The 24,032-nt window shown below is 32.5% G+C and overlaps 1 protein-coding gene and 2 non-coding genes across 3 annotated transcripts; 2 read left to right on the plus strand and 1 right to left on the minus strand.

Annotated features, from left to right (window-relative positions):
• Positions 1 to 245: 245 nt before the first annotated feature.
• LOC149509288 (cytochrome b6) lies at positions 246 to 2,355 on the minus strand. Its single transcript, XM_089757748.1, has 2 exons — positions 1,955 to 2,355; positions 246 to 1,130 (listed from the first exon to the last, which is right to left on the minus strand). The coding sequence occupies exons 1-2, from the start codon at positions 1,958 to 1,960 to the stop codon at positions 489 to 491; spliced, it is 648 nt and encodes a 215-aa protein (XP_089613874.1). The 5' UTR covers positions 1,961 to 2,355; the 3' UTR covers positions 246 to 488.
• Positions 2,356 to 12,555: 10,200 nt separating this feature from the next.
• TRNAP-UGG (transfer RNA proline (anticodon UGG)) lies at positions 12,556 to 12,629 on the plus strand. Its single transcript has one exon. It is a non-coding gene; the product is annotated as a tRNA-Pro (tRNA).
• Positions 12,630 to 12,818: 189 nt separating this feature from the next.
• TRNAW-CCA (transfer RNA tryptophan (anticodon CCA)) lies at positions 12,819 to 12,892 on the plus strand. Its single transcript has one exon. It is a non-coding gene; the product is annotated as a tRNA-Trp (tRNA).
• Positions 12,893 to 24,032: the final 11,140 nt, after the last annotated feature.

Below are 24,032 nucleotides of genomic sequence, written 5' to 3' on the forward strand. Positions count from 1 at the left end.
AAAATAAATAAATAAAATCTAATTTGCATTATGCCAAATCACTTATTCTACTGGATCTTACGGAGCCCTGTTCATACACGACATCGTCAGGTCTGATCATAGAAAAGATTCTCTTCAAGCGAACCAGCCTATCCTTTGTATGGGGCTTACACGGTGGTTGGAACAAAGACACATTTGGTTGTGAATTCCAATGTAGCAGATAAAGGCATATTTCTGCATGGCCCAATCAATAGTTCAAGTCACACACTCCCATAATCCATTTTCTCTTCGGGGAATTCCCTTCAACTATTCATGTCATATCAAATAAATAATAGAATATTGTGGAGTTGAAAGGAAATATCCAAATACATGTCTTATTTTTTTTTTTTTTTCAACAATCCATATTTGTAGCAATGAAATACTATTGTTCCTCCCCCAAGTAATAAGATAAATGATTGGCAAGTAATAAGATAAATGATTGGTTACAATATAGCTATGGTCTATATTCTCTATAAAGGACCAGAAATGCCTTGCTTACGTATCATTAGGAAATGCATTAACATAAATACAGCAGTAAGAAGGGGTAATACAAAAGTGTGTAAACTATAAAAACGGGTCAAAGTGGATTGTCCCACACTAGCACTTCCACGCAATAACTCTACCAAAGGCGATCCTATTACCGGAATAGCTTCCGGAACGCCTGTTACGATTTTGACTGCCCAATAACCAATTTGGTCCCAAGGTAAGGAATAACCTGTTACACCAAAAGATGCAGTCAACACAGCCAGAACCACGCCTGTAACCCAAGTCAATTCGCGAGGTTTTTTAAAACCACCAGTGAGATAGACACGAAATACGTGCAGGATCATCATTAAGACCATCATACTTGCCGACCATCGATGAACTGATCGGATTAACCAACCAAAGTTAGCTTCAGTCATTATGTATTGAACAGAAGTAAAAGCCTCAGTAACGGTTGGACGATAGTAAAAAGTCATAGCAAATCCTGTAGCTACTTGTACCAAAAAACAAGTAAGCGTAATTCCTCCTAGACAATAAAATATGTTAACATGAGGAGGAACATATTTACTAGTTATATCATCTGCAATCGCCTGAATCTCGAGGCGTTCTTCGAACCAATCATAGACTTTATTGAGATAGGTAAACCAAGAGGACTCCCCCCCTGAGAACCGTATATGAGAATTTCATCTCGTACAGCTCAAACAAAAACACCCAAATAATAGCTGAAACGGATATGGAATAGAAAGTTTGAAACTTCTTAATCTTTTCATTCAATTTTATCTGAAGACACAAAAGAGTAAAAATCCGAAAGCTCTTTTTTGTAGTTGTAATTATAATGCCAAAAAATCAAGTCGGCGCATTCGTCTTTATGTTGATCAGGCCTCTTGAATCTTCTATTTACCTACTTATTTCTTTTCTTTTTCTTTGCTTTGATTTGTTATTTATATGGAATGTGGCTTTATTCTTGTTTTCTTTATTTTTAATAGGAATTCTCTTGTTAAGACCCTATGAATCAATTGAAACTTCAGATTCATACCAGAACCGCGATGATTCAATAAAACCTTCAAACTAAGTCCAAAGATTCTTTGAGTAAGAATTATTGGATCATCACTTATTCAATGAATAGAATAGATATAATAAATAAAAATACAAAGAAAAGAAAGGTTTGTCCTTTGATCAAAATAAGCATAAACTAAATGAGAGTTTGAAAGAAGAAAAAATTTCTCGATTTATAAATAAAAAACCTCTTTCTTTGAAAATTTTTTTTTTTTTTGAGTCCGGCCGCGAGGTTTGAATATTAAGTATGAATCATAGTTCGAATACTTCGTGATCCATTTCATATATTCCGTGCTCCAGATACTAGAATGGCTATCCGACGGGATAAAACTATCTCGATCAAGAGGACAGACCCATTTTCTGTACTATCAATAGGATCAATTATAACAAGTCACACACTCATATTCCGGAAATACAGAAACAAAAAAAATTTCGCGGTCGAACTACCAAAATAGAATGGGCTAAAAAAAATCCGAGAACTAAAAGTTTCACTTTTTGTATTGAAAAGCGAGGCTTCGTGGTTCTTGTGAATCTAATTCAGCGAAATTCCATCCAGTAAAACGGAAGAATTATAAATCTCCAAAATAATAGATAAGAATATCGAAAATAAAGCCATTGCGACACCCATCAAAGGAGTCGTTCCCCATCCAGGAGCTACTTTACCATATTCCGAATTCAATGGTTTCAAAAAATCCCCTACAACAGTTCGTCTTGGACCAGATCTAGAACTACCCTCAACGGTTTGTGTAGCCATAAATCTTATTTTGTATTCAGTGAGATCTGTTGACTTTGTATATCATTCCGCTGTAAATAAACGATCTTATCATAGATCCATTGTGATCTTGAAATTATATTTATATTTATATTATTTATATTTATATTTATATATATTATTTATATAATTATATAATAATGGAAACAGCAACTTTAGTCGCCATCTCTATATCTGGTTTACTTGTAAGTTTTACTGGGTACGCCTTATATACTGCCTTTGGGCAACCCTCTCAACAATTAAGGGATCCATTCGAGGAACACGGGGACTAATTGAAGTAATGAGCCTCCCAATATAATATTGGGAGGCTCATTACTTCAATTGAGATAATGAAAAATCATTTCATTTTTTTAGTTGGAACTTTAGGCGGTTCTCGAAAAAAGATAGCGAAAAAAATTATCCCTAGAGTAGATACTAAGAGGAATGTATAAACCAATGCTTCCATAAATTCGATCGTGGTTTACAATTATAGCTTCCGTACCTATTTATTTAGAATCATCTCCCGAATAAAATAACGAAAGAACAAGAATCAAAGAAAAGGCAGCGATTTTAATCAAGATTTTTACAGCAGCCTATGTCAAATCACAAACAGAAAATAGAAGCGAAAAATAACAAAGCAATCTTGCATCAGACTACTTGTCTTCTTGTAGTTGGATCTCCAAGTTTTTGGAATGCTCCAAATTCCACTTGAGCATCCAAATCTGGATCAATACCGGCAAAAACATCTCTGAACAGGGTTCTAGCACCATGCCAAATGTGTCCGAAGAAGAAAAGCAAAGCAAACGAAGCATGCCCAAAAGTAAACCAACCCCTTGGACTGCTACGAAAAACACCATCGGATTTCAAAGTAGCACGATCTAATTCAAAAATTTCACCCAATTGAGCACGTCTAGCATATTTTTTCACAGTAGCAGGATCACTATAACTCACTCCATTGAGTTCGCCACCATAGAACTCAACAGTTACACCTACTTGTTCGACACTATACTTCGATTCTGCCCTTCTAAAAGGAACATCCGCTCTAACAATTCCGTCTCCGTCTACCAAAACAACCGGAAATGTTTCAAAAAAAGTAGGCATACGACGTACAAAAAGTTCACGCCCTTCTTTATCTCTAAAGATAGGGTGTCCTAACCACCCAACGGCTATTCCATCCCCGTTGTCCATTGAACCCGCTCTGAATAATCCTCCTTTTGCCGGATTATTGCCAATGTAATCATAAAAAGCTAATTTTTCAGGAATTTTAGACCAAGCTTCTGATAAACTTTGATTTTCGGCTAACCCAGCACTAACCCTTCGATATATTTCTTGCTGGAAGTATCCTTGATCCCATTGATAACGAGTAGGACCAAATAATTCGATGGGGGTAGTTGCTGAACCATACCACATAGTTCCAGTAACAACAAAAGCTGCAAAAAAGACAGCAGCTATACTACTGGAAAGGACGGTTTCAATATTTCCCATACGTAATCCTTTGTATAAACGTTGGGGCGGACGGACACTAAGATGGAATAAGCCCGCTAATATGCCCAATGTCCCTGCTGCAATATGATGAGAGGCTATTCCTCCCGGAACAAAAGGATCAAAACCTTCCACGCCCCACGCTGGATTTACAGGTTGTACCTTTCCGGTTAGTCCATAAGGGTCGGACACCCATATTCCAGGACCATACAATCCTGTTACATGAAATGCGCCAAAGCCAAAGCAAGCCACTCCTGAGAGAAATAAATGAATTCCAAAAATCTTGGGCAAATCCAAAGAGGGTTTTCCTGTGCGCTCATCACAAAAAATTTCTAGATCCCAATATACCCAATGCCAGATAGCTGCCAAGAAGCACAAGCCAGAAAACACAATATGTGCTCCGGCCACACCTTCGTAACTCCAAATACCCGGATTTGTTATAGTCCGCCCCGTAATACTCCAACCGCCCCATGAATTGGTTATTCCTAAACGAGTCATGAAGGGTATAACGAACATACCTTGTCTCCACATTGGATCAAGAACGGGATCGGAGGGATCAAAAACAGCTAATTCATATAGAGCCATTGAACCGGCCCAACCAGCAACCAGAGCTGTATGCATTATATGAACAGAAAGCAAGCGACCGGGATCATTCAATACGACAGTATGAACACGATACCAAGGCAAACCCATGGAAATACCCCTTTATCAAATCAACGAAAAATAGACACTATGTAACTTTATTGCATTGGAATACCTCCCCTTTTCGGTGGATTCTTTCGGAGAAAGGATTAATGTTTGTTCTATTCCATTAGTAATAAGGGAAGAATTCGGCTCAGAAGAAAAAAGAGAAGCAGATCTATTCTATACTCGATAAGTATCAATACGCAATGGGGGTTGATCCTATTTTTTATGAATGAATGCATCCCTATTTGTTCATCATTCAAAGGACCTATTCGTAAGAATTCTCTTTCATTCATTCCGCCTTTCTTTATTTTATGGCCTTAGTCTATCTATGTATAAAATATGATAAAGGCCCATATTATTAAGACCATTATTACATATTATTAAGATAAGACCATTATTACGTATTACATTACGTATTACGCTTCCACAATCAAAGTGAAATATAATATTACATATTATAATATTACATATTATTAAGATAAGACCATTATTACGTATTACATTACGTATTACGCTTCCACAATCAAAGTGAAATATAATATTACATATTATAATATTACATATTATTAAGATAAGACCATTATTACGTATTACATTACGTATTACGCTTCCACAATCAAAGTGAAATATAATATTACATATTATTAAGATAAGACCATTATTACGTATTACATTACGTATTACGCTTCCACAATCAAAGCGAAATATAATTTTACATTCTTTTTACTTTATGCCTGTTGGTATTCCAAAAGTTCCTTTTCAAGTTCCGGGAGATAACGATGCAAGCTGGGTTGACATATAGTGCGACTTGTCAAATATATTGGGTCATATGGGATTCCCCCGTTCTCTCGCCCGATCGAGATATCCCCTGTTTCGCCCCAAAAAGATTGATTGAATTATCAAAAATTTGTAGCGGGAAGTGTAATGAAGTGCAATTAGAGATCCATTTCATGGGGGTGTATCCAGATTAATATTTTCAATTAGAATGATTTATGGTTGGCTTGGTTGGACTGATAAAATGAAGTATCCAGGCTCCGTTTAGAAAAAACCCAATTGGTAATATATTTATGATTACCACCTATATCATAATCATAATTTTTCTTTTTTTTTTTAATTATAAATAAGAGCGATTTCAAACTGTTAATCAATCGAATAATATGGGAAATACGTTGAATATTTGGCGAAAAACATGAAAGAAAAAGGAATTAAATTAAAATAAAAAAAGGAAATGAAATCATAGCAAAAAGACGTGGTATTGGGTCATTTGTCCTATATGTGCAAATAAAAATCGGGCAGATCTTTACTCGGAGTAGAGCATAAACCTAAAAAAATTGAATAAAAAATTGACGAACCCCATTCAGGAACAAGAAAATGACATCGTGATTTGGATTGAATCGCAATGAAAAAAAAATGGATCAATGAAAAGTTTGTGCAATAAGTTTAGCGAATTTTTTCTATATTATAGGAAAACGGGCCAAAACTCATCTTTCTTTAATTTAATTTTAAATTTCATTTTATTTAAAAAATGTAAGAAAAAGCCCCTTCATTAGAAATTAGAAGTTAGAAAGGTCCGACTAGAAAAAACAAAGGATGGCTGGAATCTACACATTGATTTTTTTTCGCAATTTTTGTTGAACCGTATGCATCAAAAGGTGCCTGTACGGCTACTAAGGGATACAATTTTATCCTAATCAACCGAATTTATCGAGAAAGATTGCTTTTTTTGGGCAAAGAGCTTGATATCCAGACCTCGAATCAACTTGCGGGTATTATGATCTATCTCAGTATAGAGAGTAATAGCCGAGACCTGTTTTTTTTTATAAACTCTCCTGGCGGAGGGATAGTATCTGGATTATCTCTTTTTGATACTATGCAAGCAGTGGAACCAGATGTGCATACACTAGCCATGGGATTGACCGCTTCAATCGCAGCTTTTCTCTTGGTCGGAGGAGAAATTACCAAACGCAGAGCATTCCCTCACGCTCGGCGCCAATGAGTTTTTTTTTTTTTATTGATGGAAAGAAAAAAGAAGACTATGCCTTCGCCATATGAAATATGAATTAGTAAGTAATAATAGCATGGCACTTTGAATTCGATATGAAATTTTTTTTTTATTTCTTTTTTTTTTTTTCAAAAAAAAATATTAGATTATGTATCGAAAGAGTAGTATGAGAGAAGGGGCATTTCCAATTTGATCTTAGCTATCGTGGGCCCATCTCAGGCGTCACAAACTTTTTTTCTTTTCCTACCAGAGGCTATTAACAATATTTATGTTATGAAAGAGTACGAAAAAAAAAAAGACTATTTTTTTTCTTTCTTTTTTTTTTTTCAAAAAAAAAAAGAAACTTTGGGATTGCTGAATCACAGACGAAATAAATATATAAAGCAACGGAGCCATCATAGTATTTTTAAACTTTTCCGAAAAAAAAAGAAAAAGAAGGATGGTAATTGGATTATTTATTAATCTGGGTCTAATAGACTCTATATTTTCTCTTTTTTTCGATGAAAGAAAAAAGAGAATTCCATTGTAAAGCCGTATGCAATTGTAAAGCCGTATGCAATGCGCAAAAAATGCCTGTACGGTTGTTCAATTCTATAGCTATTCTTCTCGCCTCATTATGTGAGTTAGAAGTATGTTATATCATCAGGGTAATGATCCATCAACCTATTAGTATGCTTAAGGATGATGGCTTCAAAGACTGGGTCATGGAAACAGACGAAGTAATGAAAATGCAAGAAGACATCATAGAGGCTTATGTACAAAGAACGGGCCAGCCCCGATGGGTTATAAACAAAGACATGGAAAGAGATAATTTTATGTCAGCAAAAGAAGCCAAAGATCATGGAATTGTGGATCATATAGTGCGTACAGAATCGAGACCTATAGTGAATGAAAAACCTATAGTGAATGAAAAACCTATAGTGAATGAAAAACCTATAGTGAATGAAAAACCTATAGTGAATAACAAACCTATAGTGAATGAAAAACCTATAGTGAATGAAAAACCTATAGTGAATGAAAAACCTATAGTGAATGAAAAACCTATAGTGAATAACAAACCTATAGTGAATAACAAACCTATAGTGAATAACAAACCTATAGTGAATAAAAAATGGAGACTAGTTAACGACAATGGCAATGGAAGACCACCATTTGACGACAATGGCAATGGAAGACCACCATTTGACGACAATGGCAATGGAAGACCACCATTTGACGACAATGGCAATGGAAGACCACCATTTGACGACAATGGCAATGGAAGACCACCATTTGACGACAATGGCAATGGAAGACCACCATTTGACGACAATGGCAATGGAAGACCACCATTTGACGACAATGGCAATGGAAGACCACCATTTGACGACAATGGCAATGGAAGACCACCATTTGACGACAATGGAACACCATTTAATTTTGATTTAGATTGATTTAATCCCTCTTATTCCTTTCCTTCTTTTTCTCTTTAATAGATTAATATTTTATTAATCTATTAAAGAGAAAAAGAAGTAATTCATAATCATCTGGTTAGGATCGATCTAAACCAGTCTATTATGTATATGATTGTATATGATTCAGCATGCCAACTATTAAACAACTTATTAGAAATGCAAGACAGCCAATTAGAAATGTCACGAAAGCCCCTGCTCTTCGGGGATGTCCTCAGCGCCGAGGAAGATGTACTAGGGTGTATGTGCGACTTGTTCAGATCATGGGCTGAGAAAAAGGAAACAATTTTTCAGTATCAACGATCAGTACCAGTGAATAGAATGGGGTTCTTCCGTTCACTATCTAAAAAAGATAGATCTACCATATCCTTCTATTGTGTATGAAATTTATGGTTTCCATTGGCGCAAATCCAATCTTGGAATTTTTTAAAAATTCCCCATTGGTAGCAAATGCTTATCCATTAAGCGGGGAAAATCCTATTTAAAAAGCAAAAAGATTATGCTTCGACTCTTGCAAAGAACGGACTAACAGGGTCAGCTACCCAATTAATCCTCCTAATTACATACCGTTACTGTATAAGATAGATCTCGTTGTGAAAGATCTATTACTGAAAAATTTATGAGTAGAGCCGAAGAGTGTGAACTGTACAAGTTACCAATTAAATGTTAAATGAAGGAATGAGCTCCGGTGTATAGAGGGGACCTCACCGTTTAAGAAGTAACCATAGAAACGATGGAACCCACTATTTATTTATCCATTTCTATTTACTCCTTTATTTTAGTTAATATGCTTTTTTTGATACCTAGTATCAATACAATTTCTTATTTCAAGGCGAAATGAAATGCCTAGAAAAAAGGAAAAATCGTGGGCGGGACGGTTATAGTAGCAAAAGCCATTGGAATTTTTATTTTATACATTGGAAGAATCCGTTTTGTTATTAATAGACTAGAAAAGAATAACTGAAAGAAAGAATTAGTTATTCATCAAAATTTCTTTTATTCAATGACCAGAATGAAAGAGGGATATATAGCTCGGAGACAAAGAGTAAGAGCTTTGGTTTCGGCTGATCGGGATAGAGATAGGAAAAAAAGATATTTTCGTCGTTTGTGGATCACTCGAATAAATGCAGGAATTCGAGGAATGGGGGTATCCTATAATTATAGTAGATTAATAAAAAATCGGTACAAGAAACAGTTGCTTCTTAATCGTAAAATACTTGCACAAATAGCTATCTCAAATAGGAATTGTCTTTATATGATTTCCAACGAGATTATAAAATAAGGAGATCGGAAGGAATCCACCGAAATGCTTTAAATGAAATGGGGTTCCCTCGAGAATGAACTCGAGGGAGGTAGAGTAGAAATTAATATGATAAAAAAATTCTGATAAGGTCATCAAAACAAGAAAACAAGATGAGCGAAGACGCTCAATAAAAAAAAAAAAAATTTATTTTTCTTCCCCAACCCGATTCGATTCTTTTATTTATTTCTTTTTTCTTACGACACGACAATTTTGATTATCAGATTTTTTGAATAAAGCATCAGTCTACGTTTGATAATTTTGAGTCAATTGAAGGGTAAGCCTATTTATTTCTGGTTCTAAGAGCAGTAGTTCTAGCGGTCGACTCTCTTCTTTCAAATCGTTTCTCATTTCTGGTTCTAGTTCTAGCGGTCGACTCCCTTCTTTCAAATCGTTTCTCATTATTAATAAAGGGTAACGAAGATAAAATACGAGCTTGTTTTATAGCAATAGTAATTAATCGTTGTTGTTTTAAAGTCAATCTATTTACTCGCCTAGATAAGATTTTTCCTTGTTCACTAATAAATCGACTAATTAAACTCATGTTTCTATAATCAATTCGATCCCCCGATTGGATCGGGGGCAAACGCCTACGAAAAGATCGCTTGTATTTATCCATCATTTCTTTATTCCTTATTTCTAAAAATAATCCTATCCTATCCTTTTCTAAAATCCTATTTTGATCGGATCAAATTCAAATTATAGAATTAATAGAATAAATACGATTTGCTTTGTTTTTTTTATTATTGTATTATTTATTTATTATTTATTTCTTATTTATTTGTTTATTTTATTAGTTTATTTTAATTATTTATTTATTATTTATTTGTTTATTTTATTAGTTTATTTTATTATTATATTATTTATAGATATTTATTTAAATATAATTTCATATTTTAATATATTTAATATATAAATATAATTTCATATTTTAATATATTTAATATATAAATATAATTTCATATTTTAATATATTTAATATATAAATATAATTTCATATTTTAATATATTTAATATATAAATATAATTTCATATTTTAATATATTTAATATATAAAATATAAATATAATTTAATATTTTAATATATTTAATATATAAATATAATTTAAATAAATATCTATAACTGTGATAATACATAAATAATAAATAAATATAATTTATAAATATATATAAATATAATTTCATATTTTAATATATTTAATATATAAAATATAAATATAATTTAATATTTTAATATATTTAATATATAAATATAATTTAAATAAATATCTATAACTGTGATAATACATAAATAATAAATAAATATAATTTATAAATATATATAGAACCGACACGAAAATAATAAATAATTAATAAAATAAGAAATAAATAATGAAATATAGTAATAAATACAAAATATAGTAATAACTAAAAAATATAGTAATGAATAAATCATACAATATAATAAATAATACAATATTAACAATATTAAAATTAACAACAATATTAAAATTAACAATATTAAAATAATCATTATGCACGAATAGAAAATAAAAAAAAAAATAGTTAGTGATATTAAAAATCTAATTCCTAATCAATGAAAATCCAACTCCTAATCATTCGAAGACTGTAAACTAAAAATCATTCGAAGACGGTAAACTAAAAAAATAAATAATTGACTCGAGAATAAAGAAAAAAATTATTAAAAAAATAAGAACTAAATAAAAAATAGAATAAAAAAAAATAAAAGAATATTGATACAATCATATACCAGGTTAAAAAGGTTAAAAATTTATTAACGTGCATATCGAATAATTTAAAACTAAAAACTTCACTTTAAAAAGAAAGCGTGGAATAGACAAGGAAATACAAATATAGACTAATATATAAATAAAATATTTGTTATATATTAGTTATATATTATATCTAACTAATTATATACTTAATATTACTTAATATATTATATAATATATATTATTATACCTGAATACCTAATGTCCTATTTTCTCATACTAAATACCTAATGTTACCTAAATACCTAATGTCCTATTTTCTCATATTCTCGGGAAGGGTTGACATACGAGTACTTGATTCGATTTATTTCTTTATCTCCCCGTGAATTGTATGTTTGTAACAATAGGAACAGAATTTCTTCAATTCCAATCGACTAGGCGTATTGTGTCGATTTTTTTGAGTAATATACCTGGAAATGCCCGTTGATTCCTTATTAACGACGTTTCGAACACAACTGGTACATTCCAAAATAATCGTTACTCGGACATCTTTACTCTTGGCCATGAACCCCCTTTGAGTTTTTAATTCACCCAACTCTTCTATTTTCCGATCAAAAGTGAAGAAGAAAGGAATGAAAATAAATAAATAAAAGTTGCTAACTCAAAACCAAATCCTGAAAGATTTCGTTGCAATCAATTGCAATCAATATAGTAAATCAATATGTATTATACTAATAGTAAATAAGTAATACAATGATTTCTAACTCGATTTAGAATCACAGTACGGTATTTTCTTTAAGTATCTTGTAGGATACTGTTGTTCCAGCCACATTTCTCTTTTCGCTCTACTAGTAATTTAATTGGAGCTTGAACCCAAGTTTTGTTGAGGTTCAATCCACTTTTTTCGTTCTACCTTCCTTATTTATTTTATATAATTCTTATATAATTAGAATTCTAAAAAAACTAAATAGAATTATTTCTTATATAATTAGAATTCATTTCTTATATAATTATAATTCTAAAAACAACTAAAGTCAAGGGGGGGCGAGAGATTAGTCACAGATATTTGATTGTATATCGATCTAATCTTTTTCACCCCGTCCCGCGACAATAACTAGAATTAAAAAAAAGGGAATGTTAACGCATCCGGGAAGAAACGATTGATCTCTATCAATAAACCCGCTAAAGAACCGAACCAGAGAGTACTTAGTACCGGTGCTACGGAAAGATATGTTTTTAGATCTCGCATTTAAAATCCTCCTTCTTTATCGTATTACATACATTATGGTAATACATATATAATCACATGTATGTGTGGTTAAAGACCACTTGTATTTGTATATTTGTACCCGGAATTCCTAATTCAAAATTAAAATTTAAATGTACAATGATTCGATAGATAAGATTTTCCTTTTCTTAAAACAGCAAAATAGGTCCCTTTCTGCCTGAGAATTCCCGCCAAAAAGATTCATTTATTATTCATTATATGGTTGTTATATGATATGAGACCAAAAAGAGGAAATGGAAAGATAATTTTTGTATATCAATAGATGAAATAAGGGTGTGGAAAACAAGACAGGGATTCTCTACAATAACATCGTAGGCCAATTGAAAGGGATGTAGCGCAGCTTGGTAGCGCGTTTGTTTTGGGTACAAAATGTCACGGGTTCAAATCCTGTCATCCCTACCTATTACTTCTCCTTTGAGCAGTAAGGAGGGAGCCATTTTAGTTTTAGATTGATTAAAATTAAGCATACATAATCTATCATTTTCTCATATTATATATGATATATGATAGTATAGGTGTGCACGATGTATTGGGGTTATAAAATAAAAGAATCCTCTTTTTTACAGTCTTATTTATTATGATAAGAAAGCGCTCTTAGTTCAGTTCGGTAGAACGTGGGTCTCCAAAACCCAATGTCGTAGGTTCAAATCCTACAGAGCGTGATTCCGCTCTTGTTAAGTCGAAAATTACACCGAACTGAAAAAAAAAAAAAAAAAAAAAAAATTGAACAGCAATTCGAATTTGACCTCCTTGAATTAAATTAATTAAATTAAAATTAAAGGGGTCAGTCAAAAAAAGAGATGTTAATTAATCAAAGGTCCAACTGATCACCACGTATGTATTGTAAATATGCGGTTACGAATAATCCAGCCAAAGTAATAGGAATTAGACCTAAGACGATTCCAAATAGAAAAACTTCAATCATTTCAATTTATTTGAAAGGAGAAAAAGAAAGGTAATATCTATCCCTAAATATTAATCTCTATTGCCCATGAATATCAATAACTAATAATTGATAATTAACACGGTAAGGAACTATAGAATATATGGAATAGGACAGAAAACTTTGTTTTTATTAATTGTTCGTTCATTCAATTAATTTTCAAATAAGTCGTATCTTACTCAGACCAATAAATAGAGCTGAGGTTATAGTTAAAGCCGCTAGTAAAAAACCGAAATAACTAGTTAGAGTAGGCATGAAGGAGCTAAATGAAATATGTTCTTTTTATACATATGTTTATAAAGCACTTACCTAAGTTTCAATTTTTAAAAGAGACGGGGATAAGCAAAAATACCAATTGAAAGAATAAGTTCAATTGAAATTTTTTGATTCATCAATCATTCTAAACGGTATTCACAAAAATAGAGCGGCAGGACAAGAGTAGAAAAGAAAAAGAAATAGATTCATCATCTTTGTAGTTAGGTCAAGAAAAAACCTTTGGATCTAATACAAGAATACAAGAAAGGCCGCCTCACAAATATTGATTAGTAGAATTTTTTTTTTATTCCTTGCTCTTTTTTTTATCTATATCTAATACTATCGACTACTCTTACTTGTTACTAGACGACTAAGCAATTCCTTAAAATAAAAAAAGGAGGGCTTACAACAAAAAACAAAACCTCTTATGCAATTACGAAAAAAAGTCAATTTTTAGATTTCGCATCTAATTGACTTGCGGAAATATGATAATTTCCTTCATGAATTATTATAAACTTGTTGGATTCACGGGTTACCTGATCTTCCGTTTCTAGCCCCAAACCAATAATAGAATCCCCTATATTATATTCCAGGAATTTGAGGAATTTTCTATCGCATGATACGTGGTTATACATCGACAAGCAAGAAGAAGAAAGAAATTATCTAGCACTTCATGTCGATATACTGTTTGAAATTGCGTTGCTGTGTCAGAAGAAGGATAGCTATACTGATTCGGTATACTCTAAAAATACCTTTGGTACAATATTGACGATCTCACAAAGATTGAATTTCAGTGAATTTCCGTTTACTGATCTCATCTTTTACGGAATCGATCCCCTACAAGAATATGCGGAGCTCAGCATGTCTGGAAGCACAGGAGAACGTTCTTTTGCTGATATTATTACCAGTATTCGATACTGGATCATTCATAGTATTACTATACCTTCCCTATTCATTGCGGGTTGGTTATTCGTCAGCACAGGTTTAGCTTATGATGTGTTTGGAAGCCCTCGTCCAAACGAGTATTTTACAGAGAGCCGACAAGGAATTCCATTAATAACCGGCCGTTTTGATTCTTTGGAACAACTCGATGAATTTAGTAGATCTTTTTAGGAGGACCCAATGACCATAGATCGAACCTATCCAATTTTTACAGTGCGATGGTTGGCTGTTCACGGACTAGCTGTACCTACCGTTTCTTTTTTGGGGTCAATATCAGCAATGCAGTTCATCCAACGATAAACCTAATCCGAATTAATTATAGAGCTATGACACAATCAAACCCGAACGAACAAAATGTTGAATTGAATCGTACCAGTCTCTACTGGGGGTTATTACTCATTTTTGTACTTGCTGTTTTATTTTCCAATTATTTCTTCAATTAAGAAAAAAAGAGTAGTAGAATACTAAATAATAGTAGGAATTCTCTTATCCCATTCGGAAGGATTGCATCTCATAATTATCTATGACTGTTTATGTCTTTAGCATGACCACTTGATGAAATGTGGAGGGAAGCGGGATAAATGGCCGATACTACTGGAAGGATTCCTCTTTGGATAATAGGTACGGTAACTGGTATTCCTGTGATCGGTTTAATAGGTATTTTCTTTTATGGTTCATATTCTGGATTGGGTTCGTCCCTGTAATATGTAATAATGGGATGAACTAAGTTATAGGCATGAAAGTGTAAGAACTCAACGGGGCCCGCCTCCTCTTTCTTTGTCTGATTCGCGAGGAGGGGTCCCGTTGAATTCTTAATGATCATAATATTTTGTTCGTATAAATATAAATGACAACAAATAGATCACTTTTTCCGATGATGTTTTTGAAAAATGAACTCGATTAATTGATTCATAGCATCTGTTCTTCGATAGTATCTATCGATACTTTCAAGGTTAGAAGAAAAAAAGGAATCACTCAATTTCCTTTTCCTGGATGACACAATCACAATATATATTTAATTTTAATATTTAATTTTTTTTAATATTTAATTTTAATATTTTAATATTTAATTTTAATATTTCTTTTTTTTTTCTGTCGACCAGATATCAAGCAAACCCTTTCTAGACTAGTCTAACCTTACTCTATTTATTTTAGTATTTCATCAAAGTTTGAAATTTTTTTATAAGTTCATCGCCTTGCTTCTATTTTATATTTATAAAAAAAAGGATTCCTTCTCTTTTTTTTGGTTGTCCATTACTTATTATATTATATTATACTTATTTATACTTATACTTATTTTATACTTATTTATACTTATTTTATACTTATTATATTATCCTTATTACTTATTCGATTACTTTATTACTTATTCTATTATCTATTATAATCTATTATCTATTATAAGTAAATCTAAAAAAATAAAGGGTTCTGAAAAATCTGGAAAAATATAAACTAAGAATAGAAATCTTTGACGAATGGGATCCGGAATTGTTATTATTTCGACACAAGAAAAGGAATTTTACACATCCTTTTCTTGTGCCGAAGGCTAGGAAGACGAAGAATACTCCCTGTAATTATTTGTTCCCCTCATTTATCCTTCCTTTCTATTCTCCGCTTACTTATCTTATGTTTAGTATCTAATCAAATTGAATTTAGAAAACAAAACCCATTCTGTGACATTTCAATCTGACAATAGGGATATAATTACACCCCTCCCATTTAGATTGAAAAAAGAAAAGAAGGGGTAAAGACAAATAGTCTTCTTCACAATATACAGATTTTGAATGCGGTAAAAGTAATTCCTAGAGAAAGAATATAAACAAGCAAAAGACTTTTCATACTTTTTTCATCATACCTAACCTAATTGCCAGGAAGAATTTGTTCTTTTTTACAAATTTGATGTTGATAAATCCACGGATCTAGAAATTCATTTCGGACACTTGAACCTTTTCAAATTGTTTCTTTTTAAGAACCAAAAAGATTTGTGCAAAAACAATAGATGCCAAGAAGAACAAAAGGCCTTGGACACGTAGTGGATCTTGAAGTACTATTTCTGCATCCCCCTGACCAAATCCACCCACATTAGGATTACTTGTTAATGGTTGATCAAGTTTGATAGATTCACCCTCTGAAACAAGAAGTTCTGGTCCTGGGGGGATAATATCAACCACTTGATGTCCATCCAATGCATCCGTTATGGTTATTTCGTACCCCCCTTTTTCTTTTCGTATGATTTTGCTTACTATACCTGTTGCCGTAGCATTATAAATTGTATTGTTACTTTTGTTCCCGTCGGGATAAATCTGACCCCTTCCCCTATTTCCGCCTACGTATATGGGATATTTTAAGAAATGAACATCCTTATTACTAGCAGGGTCTGGGGAAAGAATAGGAAAGGTGATTTCACTATATTTTTGACCAGGAACAGGACCTATCACAAGAATATTTTTCTGAGTGGGGCGGTAGTTCTGAAAAGACAGATTGCCTATCTTTTCTTTCATCTCGGGCGAAATACGATCAGGTGGGGCTAACTCAAACCCCTCCGGTAAAATAAGAACAGCACCACACATTCAAAGCCCCTTTCTTACCATTAGCAAGAACTTGTTTCAGTTGCATATCATAAGGAATTCTAACAACCGCTTCAAATACAGTATCAGGAAGTACCGCTTGTGGAACCTCAATATCCACGGGTTTATTAGCTAAATGGCAATTGGCACATACAATACGCCCAGTTGCTTCTCGTGGATTTTCATACCCCTGCTGCGCAAAAATGGGATATGCATTTGAAATGGATGCCCCGGTTATTATATAGATCATGAGCGATACGGAAATGGATCGAGTAATCTCCTCCTTTATCCAAGAAAAAGTATTTCTAGTTTGCATGGTACAATCATTGATCCCGAAAATTTCTACAATAAAATTAGGTAGGTCACTAGTATAGTTCCCTATCCACGATTCTGCTATTTACTTTTACTGAAAAAAAAAAAAATTTACTGAAATAGAGGAGGAATTGTATTCCCCTGATGGGTAGAAAGAGTAAAGTAAGTACGACTTTGCATTCTTTGCTTATATACAAAGTAAGAAAGATTCTAATTGAATCCGTGAATCATTTTTCAGTCAGTCAGTGAATGATAAATAACTACAAGTGACGGCGATACATGATTTAAATAACGAAAGATCGAATATTTAAAAATTGTATCTAGAATGACTGGAAGGGTACAAGCAAGAACAGATATAATTTGATCATTATGAGCAAATCCAAAATCTTTGTAGATATAGCCAATCATTAGTTCCCAACCGTGGTGCGAATGGAATCCGACACAGAACTCAGTTAATAAAAGAATAGAAAAAGCTTTTATTGTGTCGCTTAAATTATATAGGAATTCTTGAACCCAAGAGTTAAGAATAACAAGTTCTTCATTACCCAAAATAGAATAACCACTTAGAATAACGAAACAGATTAGATTTGTCGAGAAGTGCAAAATCGTATGGATACGATCCTCATTGTGCATCTTGATCAATTGGATCGTTTCTTTGTGGATTCCTATACGAAGTTTTTGTAGATGTGTTTCCGGGTATTCTTTTATCATTTCGTCCAACAGGAGGAGTTCCTCTACTTCTATGAATTGTTCTAGAATACTTTTTTCTTGAATATCATTCAAAAAAGTTTCGGATTGCCTAGTATTCCACCAATTAGTAATCCAAGATTTCAGACTTTTATTAAATGAGAGAGAGATCCACCAGGGCAAAAATACTATAGATGCAAAATATAGAAGGGGAGTGAATGCTTTCTTTTTTGCCATTTTTTCATCTGTGAATTGTTAATGAACCCACCTCATTCGTTGACTTTATGTGATCTAATCTTTCTATCAAGCATGACTTTCATTATATTATAAATTATAAGATAAATTATAAGGTAGGGGCCCATGAATCTATTCTCTGTTTTTTTTTTTTTTGATTCAGTGCTTAGTCCTTGAATCTAAAAAGAGTACAGAAATAGAAAATAAGAATCCACTTTGAATTCGAATGTTCGAATGAAATATATATATATATTATTGTTTCCAGATATCTCAATTGATCAAATTCGAAGCAATTGCCCTCTTTCGATAACTGCCCGAAAGAACCGCTTCAAATAATAAAGATTATTCTATTCAGATTTTGAGACGAAGGAGCTCCCTGTCTATATCAAGATATCAATCAAATATGTCGAAAAATTTTCGCGGGTTATCTAGACTGTATATAGTCTAGAGTCCGGGAATAATTGAAAAAAAAAAAATTATGAAAAATATTATGATGATCAAAAATGAGTGACAAAAAAAGACAGAAAAGTTATCATTACATTTATCATTATGTTATAAGAAAGAAATCTACTTGTTTAGTTCTTAAGGAGCACAAAAGAAAGGATAAAAGGGGAGGGGCTGATTGACAAAAGGAAAGTAGAGAAAATTTACAAGATATAATCTATCTGTATCTAACGTATCAACTCCAAATATTGAAAATAAAAAGTTAAATATTTCGAAATACTTTGATATATGAGATGAATCCATTATTTCGATTTCTTGCTTGTTTTGTTACTGAATTAAGTTGAGTGGTTTTACATTTACAGACGCATAAAAAACAATTTTTGTGGACAAAAAAAAAAAAACAGTTTTGTTTTATGTTATGACTCTTCCGTATACGTCTTCTTTGGTTCGAGTGGGCATTCTTAAGAAACTTCAGTTTAGTTCTGCTATAGAAAAAAGAGGCTTCTTGTCTTGAGTTTTTTCCTCCTGCCGAGAAAGCATTTATTCTGCAATTCATTTCAAAAGACTTCAATCGGTACACGCAAAAAATAGGCCAATTCAGCAGCTTTTTGCTCAATTTCTCGTGGAGTCAAATTCTCATCAGTACGAGTCAAGGGAACGGCCCCCTGGCCTCTGATTTCCATATAAAGGACACGCCGAGCATAAATACCCTCTTTAACTTCTATTCTGATGGACTGAATATCTTTCATAAGGAATCGTAGAAAGATGCGACGATTTTTTCCAGGAAAACCCCAACGAAAAATACATACTATTCCCTCTTTTCTATCGAATCGATCATAACCACTACCTACATTCCAAAAAATCGTGCACCACAAATAGGAACTAATAAAGAGACCCGCGATCCCATAGAAAGACATCACGATTCCTTGTGGAAAAAAAACTATTTGCTGAGACGGAAATAAAGATATCAAATTCCTACCAAGATAACTAGAAGTTCCAACTAATAAAAACCCTAATGAACCAAAAAAAAGAATAAAGGCCCAGCAGAAATTGCTTGTTTTTCGAGACCCCACTATAAATTCTATCCATATAGATTCTGATCGCCAACTCATACATACTAGATCCAGTTGCATTTTATTGGAATTGAGAAAATAAGCAAAAAAATTTGACTTTACTTTTTTTGTTTCCGAAGTAACTCTCATCAACTAGTGCTATTTTGATATGAACTTTTAGAAGTAATTCATCAAATTGCTTAGATCTAAAATCATCCCCTTTATATGATCCCCTATACAGATCTACTAGATATATAGACTTTAATTTCATACATTCGTCCGGTACCGATCCACTTGCTATAATTCATTTACCCCTATATCATGTTTACGTATGCATAAGAGGAGCTTTTTCATTTATGTTCGGGGAAGCCGGATGGATGTTATACAATATTCTACTAAATAGATATCCGTGGCATCTAAGTCGTGAAAAAAAAAATAGATAAGATTTGGTCTTGGCCTTGGCCCCATCGAATCTAAAAAATCTTAGTTTTTTGAACATACAAAGATAAAGAAGCCATTGCAATTGCCGGAAATACTAGGCCTACTAAAGGCACAAAAATAGAGGGAATTGTCATAAAATGGGTACCTCAATTTAATATTCGTACCTGTTATTGTTATATTGTTAGTTATAAAGTTAGTTATAAATATATCTTATAATAATTATATTATAATTCGTATATTATACTAAGTATATCTAAATATTATACTAAGTATATCGAAATACTAAGTATATCTAAATATTATACTAAGTATATCTAAATACTAAGTATATCTAAATATTATACTAAGTATATCTAAATACTAAGTATATCTAAATACTAAGTATATCTAAGCGAGTATATATATCTAATATATATATCTTATCTAATAAGTGCAAGGAATGTAGAATTAAATAAAGGGACTTGCCCATCTTTCTAAATGAAATAAAATAGGTGTATGATAAGATAATCCACTTTCTTTATTATCTTACTTTATTCCTACTTTTCTTATTATTATTATTCTATTGTTCTTGTCTTCTAATTTTAATTTCTAATTTGAATTTAATAAAGAAAGAGTTTATTACAAATTGAGAAAGAGTTTATTACAAATTGTCGAAAGATTCGATTCGTTAGAATCCGATCCAAGAACAGGGATTTTTAGTAAAAATAGAATTCTCGGGAGATATAGAAAGATGCAAAACTCTATATTTATATTTTTTCTATATTTGAATTATATAAACATACGCAATAGAGCAAGATAAAATTCGTTTTTCGACAATTCCATTTTATGTCACAAAGTCAAAGCCCATTATGCGGGCTTTGACTTTGATTCTGATAAACTAACTAACTGCCTTTTCACTACAAAGAAAATAATTTAACTTAAGACTCTACTTGATTGAATTTTGATTCAAAGGAAAAAAACCGTGGAACTGAAATAACTCACTCAGAACACCCTTTAAAGGATTACGTGGTACGATTGGATCGAATAAACCCTTATGGAATAAATATTCAGCCTCCTGTGAACCTTCAGGTACTGTTATATTCAATGTTTGCTCAATTACTCTTTTACCCGCAAATGCAATATAGGCATTGGGTTCAGCAATAATGATATCCCCCAACATACCAAAACTCGCGGTCACTCCACCAGTAGTAGGAGATGTAAGAATTGATACATAAAATAACTTTTTATTTGATTGATAATCATATAAAGCAGAAGATATTTTAGCCATTTGCATCAAGCTCAAACTTCCTTCTTGCATGCGTGCTCCTCCGGAAGCACACACTAGAATAAGAGGCAAAAAATTATTGGTAGCATATTCGATCAAACGGGTGATTTTCTCGCCTACTGCGGATCCCATACTACCCCCCATAAACTGAAAATCCATAACCCCGATTGCTATAGGAATACCGTTTAGTTGACCCGTACCTGTTTGAATAGCCTCAGTTAATCCTGTCTCTCTTTGATAAGAATCAAGACGATCTTTATAGGGCTCTTCGTCATACTCAAACGGATCAGAATCAATACCATCTTCGTCATACTCAAACGGATAAGAATCAATACCATCTTCGTCATACTGAAATGGATCAGAATCAATACCATCTTTATCTTTGTCAAACTGAAATGGATCATAATCAATACCATCTTTATCTTTATCTTTGTCAAACTGAACTTTATCTTTGTCAAACTGAACTTTATCTTTGTCAAACTGAACTTTATCTTTGTCATACTGAACTTTATCTTCGTCATACTGAAATGGATCAGAATCAAGACCATCTTTATCTTTGTTAAACTGAAATGGATCATAATTAATACCATCTTTATCTTTGTTAAACTGAACTTTATCTTTGTCATACTGAACTTTATCTTTGTCAAACTGAACTTTATCTTTGTCATACTGAACTTTATCTTCGTCATACTGAACTTTATCTTCGTCATACTGAAATGGATCAGAATCAATACCATCCATATAAGGCTCTTCTTGGTCAGACTGAAATGGATCATAATCAATACCATCTTCGTCAGAACCATCTTCGTCAGCTTCGTCAGAACCATCTTCGTCAGCTTCGTCAGAACCATCTTCGTCAGCTTCGTCAGAACCATCTTCGTCAGCTTCGTCAGAACCATCTTCGTCAGCTTCGTCAGAACCATCTTCGTCAGCTTCGTCAGAACCATCTTCGTCAGACTGAAATGGATCATAATCAATACCATCTTCGTCAGACTGAAATGGATCATAATCAATACCATCTTCGTCATACTGAAATTCAATGGGATCCAGAGAGATCATGTCTTCATCCATAGGATCCCAAGTACCTGGATCAATCGAAAGTTCGATTCTATCTGAACTACTCATTTTCAAATGATATCCACAGTATTCACAAATATTCATTTTTGGCTTAAGAAATTTCTTATAATTTAATCCATAACAATCTTCATTTTCGCATAGAACCCACAAATGCTTGAAATCTTTAGGCCTTTCTAAATCATTACCATTTGCGCAACTTTCTTTTAGAGTTAAATCATTACCATTTGCGCAACTTTCTTTTAGAGTTAAATCATTACCATTTGCGCAACTTTCTTTTAGAGTTAAATCATTACCATTTGCGCAACTTTCTTTTAGAGTTAAATCATTACCATTTGCGCAACTTTCTTTTAGAGTTAAATCATTACCATTTGCGCAACTTTCTTTTAGAGTTAAATCATTACCATTTGCGCAACTTTCTTTTAGAGTTAAACCATTGTCTTCACTACTATTTCCACCTTCAACACAAATGTAACCACAAATGCAATTATAAATATAACTATCATTGTAATTGTCACTACCACTTAAAATGGAACTATCAATACAGGTTTGAGAACGAAGATAAGAGTTAATACAACTCTTAATGTGATTATTCCAACTATAGTTAGTATCATACAAGTTAAAATCATAGTGGGGATCGTCATTGTCAATCTCAAAAATTTGATTTTCACTATTAAAATATAGAGAATAATTATCCTGATTACTATCATTATCCTGATTACTATCCCTAATTAAAACCCTAATTCGGGTGTCATCAGAAATGAAATTCCGAATGTCTTTGACGCCAACTAAATGATCAACCTTACTGTAATAACTAGAGCTGTCACTACAACCATGAATGTTTTTATCCATATCATTTCTAACCGGGTCTTCGTTTACACTAGTATTTTCAATAGGACCAAGGCTATCCATTGATTTACTTAGCCCACATCTGTATTCTAATTCCCCCTTAGACAAGATAAAATTGAACCATAATTTTTCCATAGAGTTTTCTTGCCTCTATTTAGATGTAAAGTATAATAGATGAATAGTCATTTGATGAAAAAAAAAAAATCATTTATTTCCTATCGGAATACGCATAATGGATACAATCATTAAACTAATAATGAGTGAATATTGAAGTAAAGGATTCTCGTTTGTGAGAACCTGGAGTATCAGTTCATTATATATGATATATGATACTTTACTTTTTTCTTTTCAATTATAAATATAAATTTTCAATTAGAAATAGCGATTTCCCTATGTTGTGTAAAATTCGCACTGAAAAAATTGAAAAAAGAAATTTTTCTCCTATCAAGAACCTTTTTCGTAAAATATCGTCTACTAATACAATAAAATCTCGTCTACTAATACAATAAGTTTCTATTCCAACACGGAACGAATAGGATAGAAAAGAATACACCAATCTTTAGGATCGGCTCAATCCTTTTAGTAAAAGATTGGGCCGAGTTTAATTGCAATTCAACAAACCAACAGTAATTACTGGATTACAAAGTATCCATTGCTTCGAATTCAAATTTTATTTATCTAAAGTATCCATTGCTTCGAATTCAAATTTGATCTCCTTCCATACTTCACAAGCAGCAG

This window comes from Durio zibethinus, unplaced genomic scaffold (assembly GCF_047325235.1).
Source record: "Durio zibethinus cultivar Kanyao isolate XHJ-2024 unplaced genomic scaffold, ASM4732523v1 HiC_scaffold_203, whole genome shotgun sequence".
Lineage (NCBI taxonomy): Eukaryota > Viridiplantae > Streptophyta > Magnoliopsida > Malvales > Malvaceae > Durio > Durio zibethinus.